The 20,048-nt window shown below is 38.1% G+C and overlaps 1 protein-coding gene across 3 annotated transcripts in view; it reads right to left on the reverse strand.

Annotated features, from left to right (window-relative positions):
• Positions 1 to 20,048, reverse strand: part of TDRD7 (tudor domain containing 7) — a 53,712-nt gene that overhangs the window by 24,009 nt on the left and 9,655 nt on the right. For all 3 annotated transcript variants that reach the window (XM_081152178.1, XM_081152180.1, XM_081152179.1), the window contains 5 exons: positions 18,117 to 18,258; positions 16,689 to 16,902; positions 13,284 to 13,357; positions 10,532 to 10,749; positions 2,987 to 3,564 (listed from right to left, as the gene is read on the reverse strand). In XM_081152178.1, coding sequence (XP_081008304.1) covers positions 2,987 to 3,564; positions 10,532 to 10,749; positions 13,284 to 13,357; positions 16,689 to 16,902; positions 18,117 to 18,258 — 1,226 coding nt within the window. The remainder of the gene's footprint in view (positions 1 to 2,986; positions 3,565 to 10,531; positions 10,750 to 13,283; positions 13,358 to 16,688; positions 16,903 to 18,116; positions 18,259 to 20,048) is intronic.

Genomic DNA, 20,048 nt, shown 5'->3' on the forward strand with positions numbered 1-20,048 from the left:
CTGAAAACCAGTGCAATTTTACCAGAGAAAAACAAAGTCTTAAACACACTAAACACAACCATGTGACAACCCCTCTCCAACTTACTGAACACATTACAAGATGTTGCATTCTGATACCCTTAGGGAAGATAACATGTTGTAGCAAAATGCATCTTACATTGATTGTATGCTTTCTGAGAATTACCTGTTCAGGATATGTTCCTATCTCCTACAATTTTCTGCTGGAGACAACTGCAGTCACCTTATCCTAGTTCATGTTATTAAAACTTACTATTTCCTTTCTGCCACAAATAGACTGTTGTATTTTTGCCCTTCAGTCTTTAGAGACAATTCCATCAAAGGCCTCCTTCCAGGATGTAAAACTTGGTGAAACAAGTCTGGCTCCTGTAACAAAGGCTTTTTAGCTAGAAGGCTATGCTATCACCTAGCCAGGCAGATGGGGATATGCCATGAGTATGTTGTTCTTTGTATTGTTCTAGCTCTTACCTAGAGCCCAAGTGGTCCTACTGAGCATCAAGACACTGCTCCTTTAGGAGGCTTTTCATGTATTCTTGGTAATTGTCAGCAGAGCAGAAGATACCACAGTCGTCCTATTCATTACTAGAGAAAAAAAACTTTAAAAAGTCCTACATAAAATAGAAGGAATGCCTCTTTTTGGCAATGGCCGTTTTAAAACCAATGATTACATGCATACTATTCACTCCAGAGACAGCTATAGAGCTCTGTCACACCCTATTATTTGCACTTACTGAGCTTTAAGAATGTGAAGGGACTGCCTGGAAGGCAGCTGCACTCTTGGCTCTGAAGTCCCCCAGAAGACCTGTAATTCTGCCCAAGTGCCCATTTCCTGGGACTGGAGTCCCACGAGTCCTCCCTGCAGCGCTGCCCCAGCCCTGGGAGCTCACTGGCAGAGAGAGGACTGGAATGGAGCCTGTGGGCTTAGTCATCCACCTCACATAGGCACCTGCCTTGGAGGAGGAGGAAGGTGGTGAGAAGCGATTTGCAGGCTGATTCTGTAGTGATCTGCAAGAGGAGGACAGCTACACGGCTTGGGTGGAGTAGAGGGATGATGTTACAGTTGGTACGACAGTGGTCAGTGGCAAGAATGAGGTCATATATACTTCCCAAATTACCTCAGCACGCGGGCAAAGAATGTATGTAGGACAACTTAGGGATGACATAAGTACAAAATTAATTTTTGAGACCAGAGACAACATTCCATACTTGACCTGAGGTTCTGCTACAGCACCACTCTGGACCCTTCACGAGTCACAGGCCCAGTTTCCAGAGCTTACTGCCTTGCCTGAGTGAAGATGTGGGCGTAGAACAGGTCTCAGCCCAGCTGGGATCCACCTGTCTACGGGACAGTGGGGAATGCCAATGATCCAGGGTCAACCTCATGGCAGACATCACCCATCTGCTGAAATGTACAATGCTAACTCCAGAATTCGAGTTTACACTAGAAAAGGGGATCTAACTAACCTGAGGACCCTGGGCCAAGTAATCCTGGAATAGATTGGAACCTTCCTACTGAAGTCCTAGAACTGACCCAGATCCCTGCCAGCTCTTTGGTAAGAACATCAGAAATCACATGATTGATCCAGCCTAGTGCTGGGTGCTTGGCTTCTGACAATGGCACCAATGACTACTGGCAACAGATACCAAAAGACCCTACCAAACAGGCAGATTTCGGTTTTGTTTGTAATGTTGAATGGTAACAGTCAGTCATGTGTTCCTCAACATCCTTCCTTTACCTCAATTTATTAGTGAACCACAGTGGACCCCTAACCCTTAGCTACCTATTTATATCTTCAGGACATACCACATCTTAGAATAAAAGCTTTATCCATTTACTATCCCTGCATAAAACACGACCTCTCTAAAGTTTCTGTGCATTCTTCTAGTTGGAGCATCCCAAGGTAGTTCTCATTTCATTATCCATTCAGACTTAGTTTATTCAACTAGAAGAGCTTTAATATTTTTAATCTATTCTTTCATGGAAGGACTTTATTTTTTGTGGCCTTTGTCTGCGCATTCCCAGCTAAGCTATGATTCTCTGGAGGAGTAACAGCCCAAACCACAAGGACAATTTTGTTGAAGCCTAGATTCTGTTCTGCCTCAGCCTTCTTCCATTTTGTCCAGCCACAACCACACCCTAAAGCTGATAGCTCCAGAGATTCTGCTACACCAGTTCCCATTCTTTATCTCGAGTCAGAAACTGCAAATTAGTCTTTCAATATTTTCTATATATTCTATATTTTCTCCACAACTCCATGTGAAGTGCCTGGAGCTGGACTGCTTTTTGTAATTCCAGTTACCATTAGCCACTCAGGTAATGACTCCTCCTCCCAGGCAATGATATCAAAAGGCTCAAGAATCAGAGCATCTTTGGGGCCAAGGTCTAACCTGATATATTATACTAGGAAGGTGGTGCTTAGCTATTTTGACTTTTAGGAAATGCCCCAGAGCTCCAGATTAAATAGCATTACCTTCCTAGTGGGCGACTTGCCTTTTCTATGGACTAGATATTGCTTTTGACATAGTTACCATTATGCTTTTGATGTAGATTTTTTTCAAGTTCAGACCACATTATCATTTCAATTTTTAAAACTGTTAGTAATCTTTTCTCACAAGAATAGTTGTATATTTTGAACATTTAACAAGTAAGAGTATATGTAAAGATTAATTTTTTAAGAACTTTGATTTCAAGATGATCACCATGCAGTGGGTGAGACAAATGTATTTATATAACCATAATGTAAAAGAAATAAAAATTAAGTCTCCTAAGAGATACAAACAAAAAAAGTTCTGGTAGTTGAGAGAAATGCGCAAGATATATAGAAAAAAAGAATATATTATTATATGTCATTATAACTCTATAGAACTTAGAATATATGATTATTCCTCAACCTCCAGAATCCTTGTGAAGAATATGAAAGTAACAACAGTACACTAGGATCCTAAAAAATTAGAAAATAAAACTTGCCTGATAACCACTTCATTTGTGTTGCTCAGTTCAACCACCAACACCGATGGGGATGCCTCTGTTGGAATGACTAATGGAGGAACTGTAATATTCTCCACAATGGTATCGGCACTTTTGACAACGTTCTTTTCTATCTGCAAATATTCTTGTTCAATAGTGGACTTGACAGCATAATCGCCGTGTGCATGCCCTGCATCCTTCAGGGTTTTGTCAGTGGGCAGTGGAAGTTTAGCATAGAGAATGGCCTTCTTACGATTTCCAGAAATGTAGTCTATGGTGCATACATCAGAAAGCGAGGCAAGATTTTTTAAGGCATCCTCGGGGAATTTCATTTTGTATGTGTCCTCAAATGCTTTGGGAAGTGCACTGGCCCAAAGACCATTTGAGTATTTCACCAGCAGCTCCGCGACTTTCTCTTTAAAGTCTCCTGGCATGACTGCTTTTAGTGCTGGTGTTTGTTTTGGAGCAGGTAGTGGAGATGGAGGCACTTTTTCAGGGTCCAGTTCACTTCTCAAAAGCTGCTTTCTCTTAGCTGGATAAAGAAGCAAGTCTTGACCACCACTGTAAGGTTTTTCCACCTGAAATTTTTAAAGAAAGCAAATGGCAGGTAACTGAATGACTATAAACAATCTGAAAACAGTAATGCGTTTCAAATTCAAGAGCAGCACTGTTCTAAAATTAATCAAGGGAACACATTTTCCTCTACTAAGATTTCAATGCACTGCCTTCACCTGCAAATAACACCACGAGCCACATTTCAGAAATAAAATAATAAAATTTCCCTTGTGAGGCATCTGGCCTCCAACCACCCTAGGAAATCATGAGTGGTTCTGCCCTATAGACTGCATATCTCATTCATTTCTCTCTGCCAGATCCAAAGCAAGTTTACAACACTGACTGAATAGAAGTGGAATGAAACTGTGAAGAGGTGTCAGAACCATCAGAAATAAACCACTGGGAGAAAGCTAGGAAACATGTAGATGAAACTGGAGTGCTATCTCTCTTCTTCCTGCAATAGCCTGAGGAAACCCTCAGCTTTCTATCATTTAGAAAAAGACGGTCCAGAGGTAAGGTACCATTTTTACAAGCACTGCAGTCAAAGGTTAGCTGAAAGTGTTGCCCCTCCAATAAACAAGAGTTAAAAATGCCTGGCATTTTTATGTCATCCAATCTCTAATTCTATCTGCATAACAGTCCTGAGAGGCATGGCCTGATGGCATCTCTATGAAAAGAGAAGAGAAACTAACGACAGGCCCCTTTTCCCCCAAGTTCTGTCTCTCTACTACTAGACCAGAAGTCAAAGACTACAGGCCCCAGCACAGCACAGCTTATCACTTGTTTTTGCAAAATCCATGAGCTAAGAATAAGTTTTATACCTTAAATGGTTGAAAAAAATCAGAATTATTATTTAGTGATGTGAAAATTATATGAAATTCAGTGTACACAGTCTTTCTGGAACACAGCCATGTTCACCCACTTATTGCTTGCTTCCACACTGCAAGAGCACAGCCTAGTAGTTGTCCTAGACTATGGGTGACAGTCACATAGCTCTTGGCCTTAAAAATGTACTACCTGGCCCTTTATAAAAAAGTTTCTCGAGCTCCAATTAGACTGAAGTCAGTATTTACAGCCTTCTGAAATGTTCCTATTTTGTCAGATCCTGTTCTGCTATTCCTTACCTGCAAGTGAAGCCCTCAGGAGAGTATTCCAGACACACAGGTAATAATACAGGCTTGCAAGAAGTCCTCTCTTTCCCAAGAAAAACAAAATATGAAACTATGTGGGGTGAGTAGCTTGATAGTAAAGAATATTTACTTCATTTTTAAATAAAATGTTGAGGAAGAGAGAACATAAATATGTATTTGTAAAGAAGGTATTGTCTTGTTACCGGAGAAGAGATTTAATAAGTCAAAAAACAGCTAATTTAATATTAAGATAGATTCCTTTTAGTCTGAATATATATTCTAGATAATACATGAGGATGAATATTAATATAAGTACAAAACTTTAGGTTTTCCTCCTCATATTCTTCTGCCAATGTGTGTTGCTTAAATTTTGAGGACTAAAGAAAAAGTCCTTGCCTGAAAACCCTAAGGCATCAATAAGAGCAGAGGTAACTACCTACAGCGCAGGTAAGGTAGGCCGTGTTTGGCATCTGTAGCACTCCCCATTGTCATTGGTGGACTCCTGCCAATGCCCTGTGACACTCTGGGTGTTGGGTTAAATGACAGTCACAATTTATGTCTCTAGTTTTAAGCCTTAGGGACACAAATATTTAAAACATGTTTTGCTCTCAATGGTTAGTCCACCTCTCTAGAGACTCATGCTTTTAATCTGAAATCTTCAAATGCCAATCTTCACTGTGCTTTAAGACACCTAATAAATACAAGAATACTGATTGGGTATCCAGAGAAGGTTTAAGAAACATACTTTTGGAGCAAATGAAAAAATAAAATAATTCTACGTGAGTTATCCACTTGTCATATAAAATTCCAATTAATTTTAGATTTAGACAAGGCAGTACTCCATATCCAAAGCCAGCTGAGCCTTCTGGGCCCATCTTAAAACCCTTCTTCAGTCTTCACCTAGCAATCTCTTCTCAATTTCAATGGGTCAATTTATTTGTCTGTGGACCCTCACCCTCACCTCCACCTCCCAGCAGGAGACACAGGTAGGTAACATAAAAGATTAACTCCCTACACCATGGAGTTCAAGCCAAATCCTTTGGTGGTCAGAAGATTCTGGTACGTAATATGCCTTACACTTCCTATCCCCACAACTTCATTATATTAAGCTTGATTCCTGCCTCATTTGGAATCACAGCTTCAATGAGATACTTCTCAGACCTCTCTGGGTTTCTGAAAGTCTAGAGTAGACAGATTAGATTTGATAGATGTGAGACTTAAGGACATCAACTTCTTCGGAACCCTGTATGCTCACACAAATAGGTCTTCATCCTATATACCTAGCAACTTTCTTCTCCCTAATTCTGAGGTCTAAACGTCTTCCTTTCTAATTTACCTGTGTTGCCAACTTAAAGTTCTTGAAGTCAAACTCCTATGAGTCCATGAAGGCTCACCTGCTAACTCTGCCCCACAGCTCAGGTAAACTTCCTGTCTCTTATGGAATTAGAATTTCCTTTGCAATTCTAAGACAGAATTGGTATTGTCCAATCAAATCAGAAAATTTTCCAAAACAGTTGTATGGGTCTATCAAGGCACAGTTTCATTTCCGTTGGGTAGGAGTGCTTTGTGTTGAAGCTCTAAATTAAGTTTTAAATTTCATTTTATATGGTCACGACCCAAGACAGTGTAGCCTCTCTCTCTGCAGGAGTTTACTGATGCTAGTGACACTAAGCCCTAGATACTCACAAAGGGTTAGACATTTTTAGCTGTTCCTATTTAAGTATGACTGCTTGTGGCATAGTCCACAGAGATTTAATCAAAGGTAAAGGTAAAGGTAAAGGTTCCTTGTAGAGGGCAACTCCTGTGTACAAATCACCTCCCCAGAGAAACTCTTTCTCCAACACACAGATGAGTTGTTTTATATGCTCCACATATTTCAAGGCTCATACTCTTTTTCACTCCCAACCCTTTGCCTAGGAAGGACTTCTCACTGATGCTGACTGCAGCTATTCGGATTAGGTTAAACTTTAAGACAGTTTCTTATAGCAAGGCCCAAGGTTAGGCCCTTGCTCACAGGTCCCTCCAGGAAAACAGTGGCGTCTTCTCCTGGTTAGATGTGTGCAGAGCTTTGGGATGATCTTGGCTGAGCAGGTACTCTAGGCATTACACTCTCGTTACCTTTGCAGGGCAGTGGGCGGGGGTGATCTCTTCCTCTAAGATGGCAGAAGCTCATGTCATCTTGGAGTTTCGATTCCTGTGACTTCAGTCACTCACTGCTGCTTTTTTCCCCTTTTAAACTTTTGTTCTCTTCCCTCCAGCTTTTCCTCTGTTTTCGCTGAGATAGGCTCCTCTGAGACTTGCTGGGCATGTCTCTGGTTTACCAGTGGGTTTTAACCTGCTTCAATTCAAGCTGGGCTGCCCCTCAAAAATAACAGCTGCCTTTTCCTAAATAACTTATGTTTCTGATACTGCATTGGCAGCTGCTTTTAGTTGATCTCATTTAGTTCTAACAACCCTAGGAGATGGTTAGAAATAGCCCCATTTTAGAGCAGGATGATTTATGTGCTGAAAGTAATACAGCTAAGAAAGGGCAAGGCAAAAATCTAACCAAGGCTCAAACTCCTTCTGCACTATGGGGCCCTCTGGGAATTTGCTCTATTTCAAGTTCCAGAAGAGCAGCATCACATTACTCCTCAACTCCACTATTCTGATTTTGCCACCATGCCCTTCTATCTTTCTCCTATTCAGATGGTCACTGAAATTACATTTAAAAACTATTTCAATGTGTTCGTTGCATATTTTTTATGGTGAAATAAATAAAAAGATAAATTAGACTCCAATTAGGTATTGTGGCTATACTTTCAAGTCCTCAGTTTACTTCCACTGCTATTTCTGCTGGCATTGCTACATGGATTGTTTCCACACCATTAAGCCTGAGGATACATCACTGCTGTTTATTTTCACTTCCTTAGAAATCCAACACCAAGAAGTGTTGCTGTCCTTCTAGAATGCAACGGGAACTCAGATTCCAGTATCCATGGCCTGTAGGCTTACCATCTCGGGCTCTTTGCACTTCCAAGACAGATTCTGCACACTCTGCATTTCCCTCACAAGCTGCCTAAGGACACCATGAAACTGGTGCATCATTGTTAATATGACTTTATATTCTCTTTAGCTTTCAAAACTCTCAGCCCACATTTTGTTGCCAGAGAGCTCTGAAAGGTAAGAACAACAGATTCAAAGCAACCTGCTGCTTGCATCCAAACAGCATCTGGCATCCTTGTGAAGAGTCTCACAGCATGTAGCTGATTAGAGCCTCCGTGAAGTTAAGATTTCAGAGCTGCCATTTAGTCCCTGAAGCTGATGCTGCCTGTTCTGATATTCAAATGGAAGTCCCTGCAAGTAGTTATCTCTGGGTGGTAGCACAATGGGTGTCTTATTTTTTATAACTCTATTTTTCAACCTCTTTAATATAGGATGTTTTATATGATGGGGGGGAAATAGTTTGTTTTTTTTTAAAGAAAGAAATACACTACACTTGGACTTCTTCTTCAGTTACACAGCAAGCTATTTAGAGAGATACACATTACCAAGTTGCTCTTTTCTTGCCCTAAATTTTCTGTATGTGTTTGAGGCTGTCTGACCCTGGGTATAGTAGATCAGTTTGGGCATCCTATCAGTGTTTCTCCTTTTCAGCAAGGTGAAAAGCAAGAAGTCAGAACAAAGGAAAATAACCATGGTGTAACTGTTTAAAAGTGTTTACCAGTAGGCTATTAAACAAATATTCAGAGATTTTTTAAAAAGCTCTGAAAAATATCAGTAAGATGGACAGTTTTCTGCATCCTAGATGGAAATGCTCATACCTAATGTTTGACAGTGACTGCATCTCAACAGTCCTACTCAAAGTTGAGAGACACAGAATACATACTAAAAGGTGTATTATATTTCTACTTTATATTCCACCCTCACTGCTGCACAGAAAATTATCATGCAACAAAGATGACTTTAGTGCTGAAAAAAGCAACCAAAAAAAAAGTCGGTTCTTTCAGCACCTGAAATTTAGTAGGAAACCATTCATTTTGAGCAAAGTTTTAACATCAAAGAGATACTCTTTCACTTCCAATCCTAGCAAGAGAAATTCTGGGGCTTTGCAGACATGTAGAGTAGCAAGGATGAAAAATTTCCCTCAAAAGCCATAAATTAAGCCACACCAAAAGTAATTATCACAGAGTATAAAACAGGGTAACCAGAAACATAATACATTAAGAAGAACCTAAGAAGTTAATTTAAAAAATTTTTATTCTGAAGATGCTTTCTTTATGAAAGCTTAGTAATGAGTTATATGAGTATCTTGATGATAAAAAAAAAGGCTCTAAGTTTGTTGAAGACATGCTATAAGAACATGATTGTCTATGCATTTTAAAAATGAAACCACATACATTCCAAAGAGGAGCTTTTGGCCCTGAACCTTCAAATTGAGCATCACTGGTAAAATCTTGAAAGTCCTCATCAAGATTAGGGAAGTCTGAGGGGGTACATCAACATTGCTAAACCTGCATCCAGTGAGAAAATCCTTCCCAGGAAGAGAGTAAAAATGAAATAAAGTAAAAATGAAATGAAGTGAATAGCAAACTTGGGAATTCCCATCATAAACTCCACATTCCACATAAGTCAGGGGTAACTTGTGATCATTAAGCATGCCTGTCTTTAGAAGTAGGGAGACAGCCGTATTTCCAGAGTTTGACCTTTCACACTATAGAGCCTAACACATCGCACTGCCCTACAGTTCCGTAGCACCTAAGGCACTGGCTGGTACCTGCAGGTGCACAGTAAGTGGTGTATGAACAAACAGGATGGATGGATGAGAGAATGAATCTTGCCTGGAAAGCATTTGGGACTAGAATGGGTGCCAGTGGCCTGGAGGAAAAAGTGGTTACAAAAATATATGCTGTCTTTAGTCCAGGTGCTTAGAAAGAGGGAGTGGCCCAACAGGGTTTGGGGCCAAAATATATATTAACTTAAATGAAAGCCTTCCATCAAATACTAATCATCATGCATATTTAATTCTAGAAGCTTAAAATACTTATGTAAAATAGTTATGTTGTTGACCCTATTCTGTATAAAGCATTAAGAATCATCTAAAAGTTACTTTGGTTTAAGAATCTAGTCATCTCTATCTCTGGCTGAACTAAGATTTCTAGTAAACTATTCTGATCTATCACTTTATAATAATAGATTCTCAGTAGGAATGTGTATGGAAATTGATGCTAACTCACTTCTCAATTTTTTTCCTCCAAGTTGTAAAAATTTTAAATCTGAACCCTATATATTAATTTTAAAATAAAAATAAAGTATTTTATAAATAATTAAAATAACTAAAAAGATTAAATATATTATACATTTAGTTATATATTAGCTATATTAGTACAGTTATATAATATATCTTGATGTCATTATATATACTAATATAGTTATATTGGTTATATTAGTAATATATCATATAACAAAATAACTAGAATTGTTCAGCTGAATGTCTTTAAAAATGGGCAAGAACAGGCATATAAAATGTGAGGCTAATAAAGAGTTTTATTACCAGTAAGTTCATTATTAAAATGGCAAAGCTATAAGTATCTATTGGTAGCAGCTCAATACAAAATGGTATACCTTTTATCACACATTAAATAGGTAAAAAAATAATTTAAGACAAAATATAAAAACAGCAATCATAACACACACAGTCCTTAACCCCTGACATACTTCTCCTATAAATAAGAACAAATATGCGTTAATCTTGGAGATCAAAAAGAATGAAGCAGTATTATGTAAAGTGCTTCACGCTCCCTGGATAAAAGGTGATACGACTAATAACCCAAATCGGGAAATGGAGGAAGCATCGGGAGAGGAGAAAGGAGAAACGTACCGTGCAGATGTGAGGCCAGTGCTCACATTGTTGTAAAACTCCTTGGTTAAGCTCTTCTTTATATAAGTCTCTGTAAAAATGCGGAAGCTTAGACATCCAAATGCCATTGCTGTGCTTGGCCAGCATGTCCTTTATGCGGTTTTGCACCTCGTCCATTTTACAAGGGTAAGAGGCAGGAGGCATGGCATTTGGTTTTCCAACAGTCTGATTTAAATTATCTTTAAATCAAAAAAATATAGAATTAACCAAAATGCTTAATTTAGATTATTCCCATTACCTCATAACTGTCTTTAGGCTCTGTTTTACTTCAGGTTTGTGGGGGCGAAGGGATTAGAAGGGAGCTGTATGAGACAAAGCAGGACCAGGGCAACTTCATTCCGAGTTTTAACCATGAAATAACCAGCAGGGTCCACAGCCATCCACAGAGGGATCCTAGACCCTTTATTTTGCAAGGGTACTTCATTTAATTTAAACATCAAAATAATCTTGCTTCATAAAGAATAATGAAACATTATGTAGCCAATTATTTTCTAACTACAACTAAGGAAGGTTAAATTTTAGCCAATAATGGTTTATATGCAAAGCTGAATTTAAAGCTATATTCCACAAGGCATGTTACACGCCTTAACAGTAAGATCAAAGAACATTTTATAAAAAATAATAAATTGTCCAGGTTTAAGATGTGATCAATTTTCCCCTTTATTAATGAGAAAAATAATTTGGCAATACACAGAAGTTCAAAAAAATGATCCACTTACAATAATCATCCTAGCCTCAGTTTATAAATGTAAATAAAAGGTCTGAAGCCCACAGATAGCTTAACGATTTGTTATTTCCCCAGTTTATATCATTTATCTTTCATAAGTGAACATTTATAAAGTGTTCACTAGTTCTCTTACTCATTTATTTTTTATTTAAAATTTAGAGTGCCTGAGTTAACATCCTAAGACAATAAAGAAATTGGAGTGTTCTCGATAGCTGATAGTTCTGTTATTTTAAGAATGTGAAATTCATAACAAATCATATTTAAATTTTACTGGAATACAGATCAGAGTATTTTTTAAATTACCAACTATAAGCAAAGTATGTTCATATTTTAATCATATAGGATTTCTGCTGGGATTCAACAATTTTTAATTTTATTTTAAACTGCCTGGTATAGACACACTGGCTGGTTTGAGGACACTAGACTCTGAGGAGGCCAGAAAGCAAAAGGGTGAGCTGTTCCTCGAGGATAGCTGGTTGCTGACTGCTTCACCCACCACAGGGAGCAAGACCTAGCCTCGCTGAGTCTTAGTTTGACTCAGCGAACAGAAGGGCCCAGGATGCCCATCTAAGTTTCCTATTAAAGGCAGAGATAATTTATTTAAGTTCTTCCCAGATAATAACATAAAAATACCATAAAAAAAGATGAGTTTCTCAGAACTGGCCAGACTCTGCTTAGAGAGTGTCAGCAGCAGATATGCACAGTTGGGAGTCTTTGCAAATGCACCTGCTCTGTGAGGCCTCTGGAGTCACTTAGCTTCTGTACCATTTGTTAGACAAATCAAGGAAGTAGCCTAGGCTGTCAGCAGGCATGAGGGGTTGTGTATAAGTGTGCACACAAGATACCTGTGTCCCGTGATACCCTCTCACTCATTAGAGGGTAAGATTTAATACACATAAATATGAAACTTAAACTCATAAAATAGTTTCAGATACTCCACCATTTAAAAGCTGGGACCCTAAACTGTGTGCAATGACCACTAAGCATCTAAATACAAATATAAATGATTCCTCAGGTTATAAAGTCCAAAAGGCCTGTTAAAATAAAAGATGCATACCAGCTGCTAGGTAAATTGCAATCCTACTGAATAAGTCCTTGGTTCTGCAGGGAAAGTTTATTCTAATTTAAAAGGATTTACAACCTCTGAAAGGGTATACCACTTTACTGAATACAGTAGTCATGTTTCAGAAAATGCATATGTAAAAGTAATTGACATAAACAAAAATCATATTGTTCAATTAATTTCTTTAAGAAATACTGGAGATGTGTTCTTATGGGAAAAATGATTTCAACTCAGTAAGAATTACACTTAAAGCAGCAAATCCTTTAAAATCACATTTAAATTTCATGCAACATTAAGTGCTAATTCTGAAAACTGTGTGTCTCTCAGGTGGGGCTTTACATCTGGGGATTTACATCTGGGTTGGAGGAGACAAGATGACAAGTGGGTACATTTCTAATCTTCAGATTCTTTGACTTTCCATTTTGTCTTCAACTGTTTTCTTAACAGCCCCCTCTGGAGTTTGTAACCCGGAGAATCATTTATATTCATTTAAATGCTTAGTAGTCACTGCACACAGTTTAGGGTCCCAGCTTTTGAATGGCAGAGTAGCTGAAATGATTTTATGAGTTTAGGTCCCATATTTATGTTTATTAAATCTTACCCTTAATGAGTGAGAAGGTGACAAGAGAAGGTGACAAGAGACACAACTATCTCTGCAGGTGACACTTGGAATTGAAACAGAATAGGTCTGGTGTGAGGAAGGTCTCAAGTCAGAACAAAAATGATATCCTTGGAGGTATTATTTTCTCTTTAGAGCACTTAAATTCATAACTTAAAGAAATTAGGAAAGAGGGGAGGAAAGATACATTCCAAGCAGGAGAAGGTGAGAACAAATGTCAAAAGCCACCACCAGATCGTTTTCTTGGGGCTCTGAGGCTCCAGAAGCCAAAATGTATCATAAAGCTAATATTTAGAAAACATACCACTCATTTCCTTAGTACAGGTTCTTGAGAGATGCATCTGCAAAGGTGGTGGAAGGGATGATTTTGGGTTAAACCTAAGGTATTAAAAAAAGCAAATTAAAATTAAAATAGCAAAGTTAATACCAAGTTTTAAACACTATACTTTTCATTAAAGTCTCTGGCATTGAAGAGTAAAGCAAGTCATTAAAATATTCCAAAATGAGCTGAAATGAAAATATAACTGATTTCAGCTTTCAAGTTTTATATTCACCCAGAGAAAATGTATTAAAAGCTAAATTTAAACTAGGACTATAAAAGAACTTGCAACTCAGAGTTCCAATTAATCACCTTCAAGGAACAAGCAATTAAAAAAAAAAAAAACATGCAAAGAATAAACAGTTGAACATGAAGACTATTTTGGAATATAACTAAAAAATGAAAGACTTGCAGCACCAGATATTGAAATGTATTATAAAGTTACAACATTTAAAATAGTTGGAGAAGTAAAACTGTAGAGAGCTTAGAAACACTCAATTTACATTATATCTTAGCACATGATAAAAGTGGCTTTTCAAACCAGAAAGGGGATTACTCAAATAAGTACTTAAAGATTCCCCACCTCATTCGCTCACCAAAGTAATTTTTATATGAATTATACTGGATATATGCAGCAAGATTTCTCCAAATATGAGGACAAAGAAATAAACCACACACACAGACAGAAATAATTTGTGTTCATGTCTGTCTCCCTCACTAGACTCCAAGTGTCTTAATTACCTGTGTTCCTACTGCCTAGGGCAGTGCTTGGTACATGCAAGGAAGAGTGAGTGTTGTAGGAATGAATAGAATGATATAGAATTTGTGGTTGACAGTTTTTTTTTTCTTTCAGCACTATAGAAATATGCCATTTTCTCCTCCATGGCTGTGGATAAGAAACCCACTGTCATTAAAACTGGTATTCCCCTAGAGGTGATGCATCATTTCTCTCTAGCTGTTTTTAAGACTTTTTCTTTGCTTCAGTTTCAGAAGTTTAATTATGAGGTGTCTTGGTGTGGGTTTCTTTAAATCTGTCCTATTTGTAATTCTCCAAGCTTCTTAAATCTGTAGGTTTATGTCCTCAGCCTAACTTGAGACATTTTCAGCCATTACGCATTCAAATACTCATTCAAGCTCCATTCTCTTTTCCTTCTGTGAGACTGATAATACAAACATTAGATCTTTCTCATTTTCCCTAGACATAGGCTCTGCTAGTCGTCCCCACCCACCTCCCCCGCATATGGCTCTCAGACTTTGTTGGCTGTTTTTGGTTTTGGTTTGATTTTTTGAAGTCTGTTTACTCTGGTGTTAGACTGGGAAATTTCTATTGTTCTATCTTCAAGTTTACAAATTCTTTCCTCTGTCATATTCATTCTGAGCTCATCTGGTGCATTTTTTATTTTGATGCTGCATTTTTCAAAACTATAGTTTCCATTTGGTTCTTTTTTCTATGTTCTATTTCTTGGGTGAATTTTTCAATTTTTTCTTTTTTCCCCAAAAATACTTGCAATTGCTCATGGAAACATTTTTAAGACAGCTGTCTTAAAATCCCTGTCATACAATTCTAACATCTGATTCATCTTGGTGTTGGTGTATGTTGATTATCTATTCTCATTCAAGTTGTAATTTGCCTTGTTCTTAGTAAAACAAGTGATTTTTTAAAGCTTTTATTTTGTATCCTGGACATCAGGACACATGTTAGGAAACTGTGGATCCTATTTAAATATCCTATTTTAGCAGGTAGTTAGCCTGTTTAGGTTTAGCACATAGCTCTGAGTCCACTTTTGCAGGCTGTGGTTCCACTGATAACTTAGTTTTCAGGGCCCTTATGGTACTATTCTGGTCTGGTACATTCACCTGTTGCTGCAGGGGCTCCTGCTTGATCTCTGCAGGTGCTGCTCCTGGGAGCAAAATGCACTTCCTTGGGCCTGGTGCTGCTAGGTGGGAGGGGTAGAAACACAATAGGCTGCAGGTCAGAGAGCACCAACTTGGGTCCACTATTTAGGCTGCTGGTGGGGGTCCCCACTCAATCACTGCTGGTGCTACCTGCAGGGATGGAAGACACTTACCTGGGCCACCCAGTGCCACTAGGTGAGGGACAGGAGGAGACACCAGATCATGGGGTGGAGAATGCTCCCATGACCCCACAATCCAGGATGCCTGATTTTGCTCTCATTTTATAGATTCAATTAAAAAATGGGACTTTGAAATTAGGCATGCAACCAGAGGAGACAATCATACCTCAGTCACATACTGAACCCAACTAAAGCTTTGGGTCAAGATCCAAGTATTTTCTAGACCTTATCAATATTATATTAACCATTAACCATAAATATATACTACCATGGCAAATATTTAAGGGTTACTTAAATTAAAAGCCTTTTACTTAACTTAAAAAAATTCTTTCTAAATATTCTAGTATTGGGGTGGGAGAGTGCCTGTGTAGGGGGAAACTATCTTTTACACAAAACAGAATTTTTGAACACTGAATTAAAGGAATTTGATACAATAAAATTTGTTTTATAAAGGCACAAATAGATGGAAGAAGGTAATACTGATTCATCTGTATCAGGAGTTGGCAAACTTATTCTGTAAAAGGTCCTATGGTATATATTTTAGGCTTTCCAGGCCACTGTCTCTGCGGTATTACCCAACTCTGCAATTGTGCAAAAGCAACCCCAGACAATACATAAACAATGGGATGTAGCTGTGTTTCTGTAGAACTTTATTTACAGAAAACAGGCAATGGCTGGATTTGGCCTATGGGTCATAGTCTGCTGACCTGAGTGACCTTATAAAACCTTAAAATTCAGAGACAGAAAGGAAATTTGAGATCGTCTAGTTAACATTTTCACTGTACAAATGAGGACACCATAGCTCCAAAAGGTGAAATAATTTCACCTACTTCTCCTGGCTTGTGAAAAACAGCATCCAAACTCAGGCTTTAAGGTCATGTTATTATTGCCAGTCCAGAATTCTGATGCATGGATATATTATGTGACTGTATAATTATGGATCAATTTCTGGAGCACAGTGGAGTGTGCAAATCAATCAGATTTTATTTAAAACTTAACAAAATGTATTATAAGAAAGGTTCTCAAAAAGTTGTAAGTTATACTGAAATAAAATCTTAGAACAATTTGTGAGAGCTTTTAAAATGAATTTCACAAGGAAAGAGTACCAAAAAATGTGGAGAAAATATAAAATGGAGAGATTCAGAGAAATACATTCATGCAGCCAGAAAAGTGGACTTACTAGTAAGGATGAATTTCTCTACTATATATGAACTTACATTAGACAAAGTATTTCCTTCTTACTGTGAACATGCATGTTTAACATTTCTTATCCTAGGCTCACTAAACTTCTTTTAGGCAGACAAAGCGCAAATACCTGTTGTTGGAAGGCATGGTCACATGCCTCTGCATGGGAACACCTCTGAATACTTCACTTCCAGCATGTGTGTGTAGTGTGTAAGGCGGCAATTCAGTCTCAGACTTAACTCCAAGAGAGCTTCCTCTGTCTCTTGACAGTGTTGCATTAGGTTTTTTGCTGATAGAAAAATCTGAAGAAAATCCTGGTTGTCTGAGAGTTGCTTTTGGTTTTCCTATGAAGTCAGATACACAGAATGGAATCAACTGGCATCCCAAAACCCTAGCTTCATTATGTCATGCCCCTGTCCAGGTGTTTTCTGTGGGTCTCTATTCTCAGAGCAGTAAGTGAGAACTTGAACAAGTTGCCACTTGAGGATTGGTCAGGAGGGGAAGAGTAGACTGGTAGTTAGCAGATGAGGTTCTTCAAAATGTGGTTTTACCTACTAGACTAGCCAGTTACTTTCCCTCTACTTACCAACGAACACTTCAGTGGTAGCCACCTCATATTCTTACAAAGGCAGTACACTCCCCCATATCTCAGTCCTCCACCTCTCCTCCATCAATTCAAACTCTTCCCATCATTTGAGGTCTGAGTTCAAGTCTCAATATAAAGCCCTCCATTGCCATTCTCACTCACATAAAATGCTCACTCTGGCATTCAGGCATCCAGTCTTTTTTAAAAATTGAATTTATTGGGGTGACATTGGTTCACAAAACCATATAAGTTTCAAGTGTAGAACTCAACAAAACATCATCTGCATACAGCGTCTTGTGCCTACTGCCCCAAGCAAAGTCTCTTTCAATCCCCTTTGCCCACCTCCACCTACCTCCCACCCCCTTTCCCTCTGGCTATCATCACACTGTTGTCAGTGTCTGTATGTTATATAGGTATATAGGTTTTTGTTGTTGTTGTTGTTTAATCTCTTCACCTTCTTTCATCTACTCTTTTCTATTACCACTGAACTATTTCTTAAGAATTAAATTTTAGCATTGATTAAAAGCTCATTGAGATGAGTGTTCAGTAAACACAGGCTGAGTTGCCTATATAACACTCTGTCTACTATATAATTCATGTTTTTTAATAGAGGATTTATACTAAAAGGCATGATTTGATAATAAGACATTAAATCATAGATTCTTGGTTCATCCAACACTCTGATGAGGCTGTCCCTCAAATGATCTGAAAGAGTAAGACCACATTTTGCCATAAGCTTAATTAAAATCTACTCTGAGCTATCTCACACTGAGTAATTACTTCATTTAGTACATCACGCTCATCATATTCACTTAATTTCAAATGGAAATAACAGCTTCAGGATTTCATCCTTGACATATAGAATGTTAACAAATATGTGTTTATCATGAATACAAGTAATATTTCCATAACCCCAGATGTCAGTGTATTCATTAATAGGCTTAAAATTTTTAGCATGTGAAAAGACCTTACCTTCTAGAAAAAATGGCATGGTTTTCTTTACTCTCATCTGACAATTAACTTGCCGCCCGGTTTTCCTTTTAGAGCTCCTCTGACGAGCCACAAGCTGAGCAATTCTTGCAGTTTCTGTGCAGGCCACAGCGTAACAGGTAGTCTATTCATGAGAGGTAAAGTGAGAAGAGAGACATTTCTCAGACACACTGGTGCCTAGAGGCCAATTTTTAAAAGTGGATCTTAATGAGTTTACATGTCCTAAATCAAGCTGTATGCAAAATTCATGTCTCTTTGATGTTAGAGGAGAATTATATTCTCTACAGAGAAATCAAGTACAGTCTAGCACACTGAATAATCATCTGCTTAAATTGAAATTTCATTTATTCCTTAAACAGGTATTTATGAAGAATCTACAATGTGCTAGGTACTATGGGATTAACAAGTGAACCAAAAGAAATCTGTGATCTACACATACACGTTGCGGCAAAAGTAGGTTTACAGTTGTGAGTATGTAAAACAGTTTATTCTTACATTTATTATTGTATTATTTTCCATATGAACTGTAAACCTACTTTTGCCCCAACCTGTATATATTGTCTCATAATAATCTGAGATATTTTTATTCCATTTTATATAATGGGAAAACAGAGGCTCAGTAAAGTTAGCAACCCTCCCAAGTTACACAGCTAGGCTATCTCTGAATCCAATGTAGGTACTCGTAACTGCTATGCTGCATTACCTTTCAAAGACCACTAAATCCTAGTCTTGCCACTGCACAGATTAGCTGGGTGATTTAGGGCTAATCAGTTTACCTCCCTAATGTCAGTATTTGCAGCTGTAAAATAGGGTTTTACAGGGCTTCGATCTGGGGTCTTCAAAGTGTTCAATGGAGCCATAGGATTCCATGGAGGTGCCTCAGGGGCCTCACAGTGGTAAGAGTGCGAAGGTTAGGCAGGGCAGAGGGCGGGGACCCTCTACTCCTGCTTAAAACACAGCAAGTGAGCTTTTTATCTTTAAAAAAAATTGATGTGACATATAGGATATTTGAAAAATATATTTGACAAAAGTATGCAGACCATTAGGACTAGATCATCTCTAAAGCCCCATCTAGTATGTAAGTCTTTGATTCTAAGTTGAAATCAATAACAGGAAAGCAAAAACAAGTCAAAACATGTTCCTACTCTTTGGCCCAGTATTTCTATTCCTGTTAATATGTTACAATACTATAATTAAAAAGAAGAAAAAGTTACATATCCAAATATGTGCAACAGGGGCTATTCTAACAGTCAAAACCTGGAAACATTAAAAATGTTGAAAATGGGGAAATAAAGAGTAAATTGTAGCTCAGTAACTATATGTAGCATAACTAATTTACTAATTCATTCCAACATTTTATCATTCATACATTCAGCACATTTATTAAGCACCAACTATTAGGGATGAAAAACACTCTCTTATCCTCAAGAAACTTATGAAGGAAAGAGAGAGACAAAGAGACTAAACAGAAAACACTGTGTCAAGTAGTATGATGGATGTATTACACGGTACCAAGTGGACAGCTTAGATCTCTCTGGGACAATCAGGGACGCTGAAGAAATTTTTATTATTAATATAATATTTAATTAATTTATACCTGCTCCTTATAGAAATTCTTACAGATTAGGTGAACCTCCCCTTTGACCACTCTCCCGATCCTGGGCCCCTTTTCCCTCCTCCACACACTGCCTCCCATACATACTGCAAACAGAGGAATAACTATGGCAAGTTTGGGTGAGAAATACTTCATATCTGTTCTGTGTATTTGCATATATAGAAATGTACCCAGAAATATGTACTGTTTGGGGGGGGGGGGTGTTTTTGCTTGCCTTTTGGGTGATGGTTTGTCCATTATCTTTCATACTGTACATTGGGCAGATACCAAGAAGTGAAACTTGGGTCACAGGGTATGTG

The sequence above is a fragment of the Miniopterus schreibersii genome (genome assembly GCF_964146895.1).
Source record: "Miniopterus schreibersii genome assembly, chromosome: 11".
NCBI lineage: Eukaryota > Metazoa > Chordata > Mammalia > Chiroptera > Miniopteridae > Miniopterus > Miniopterus schreibersii.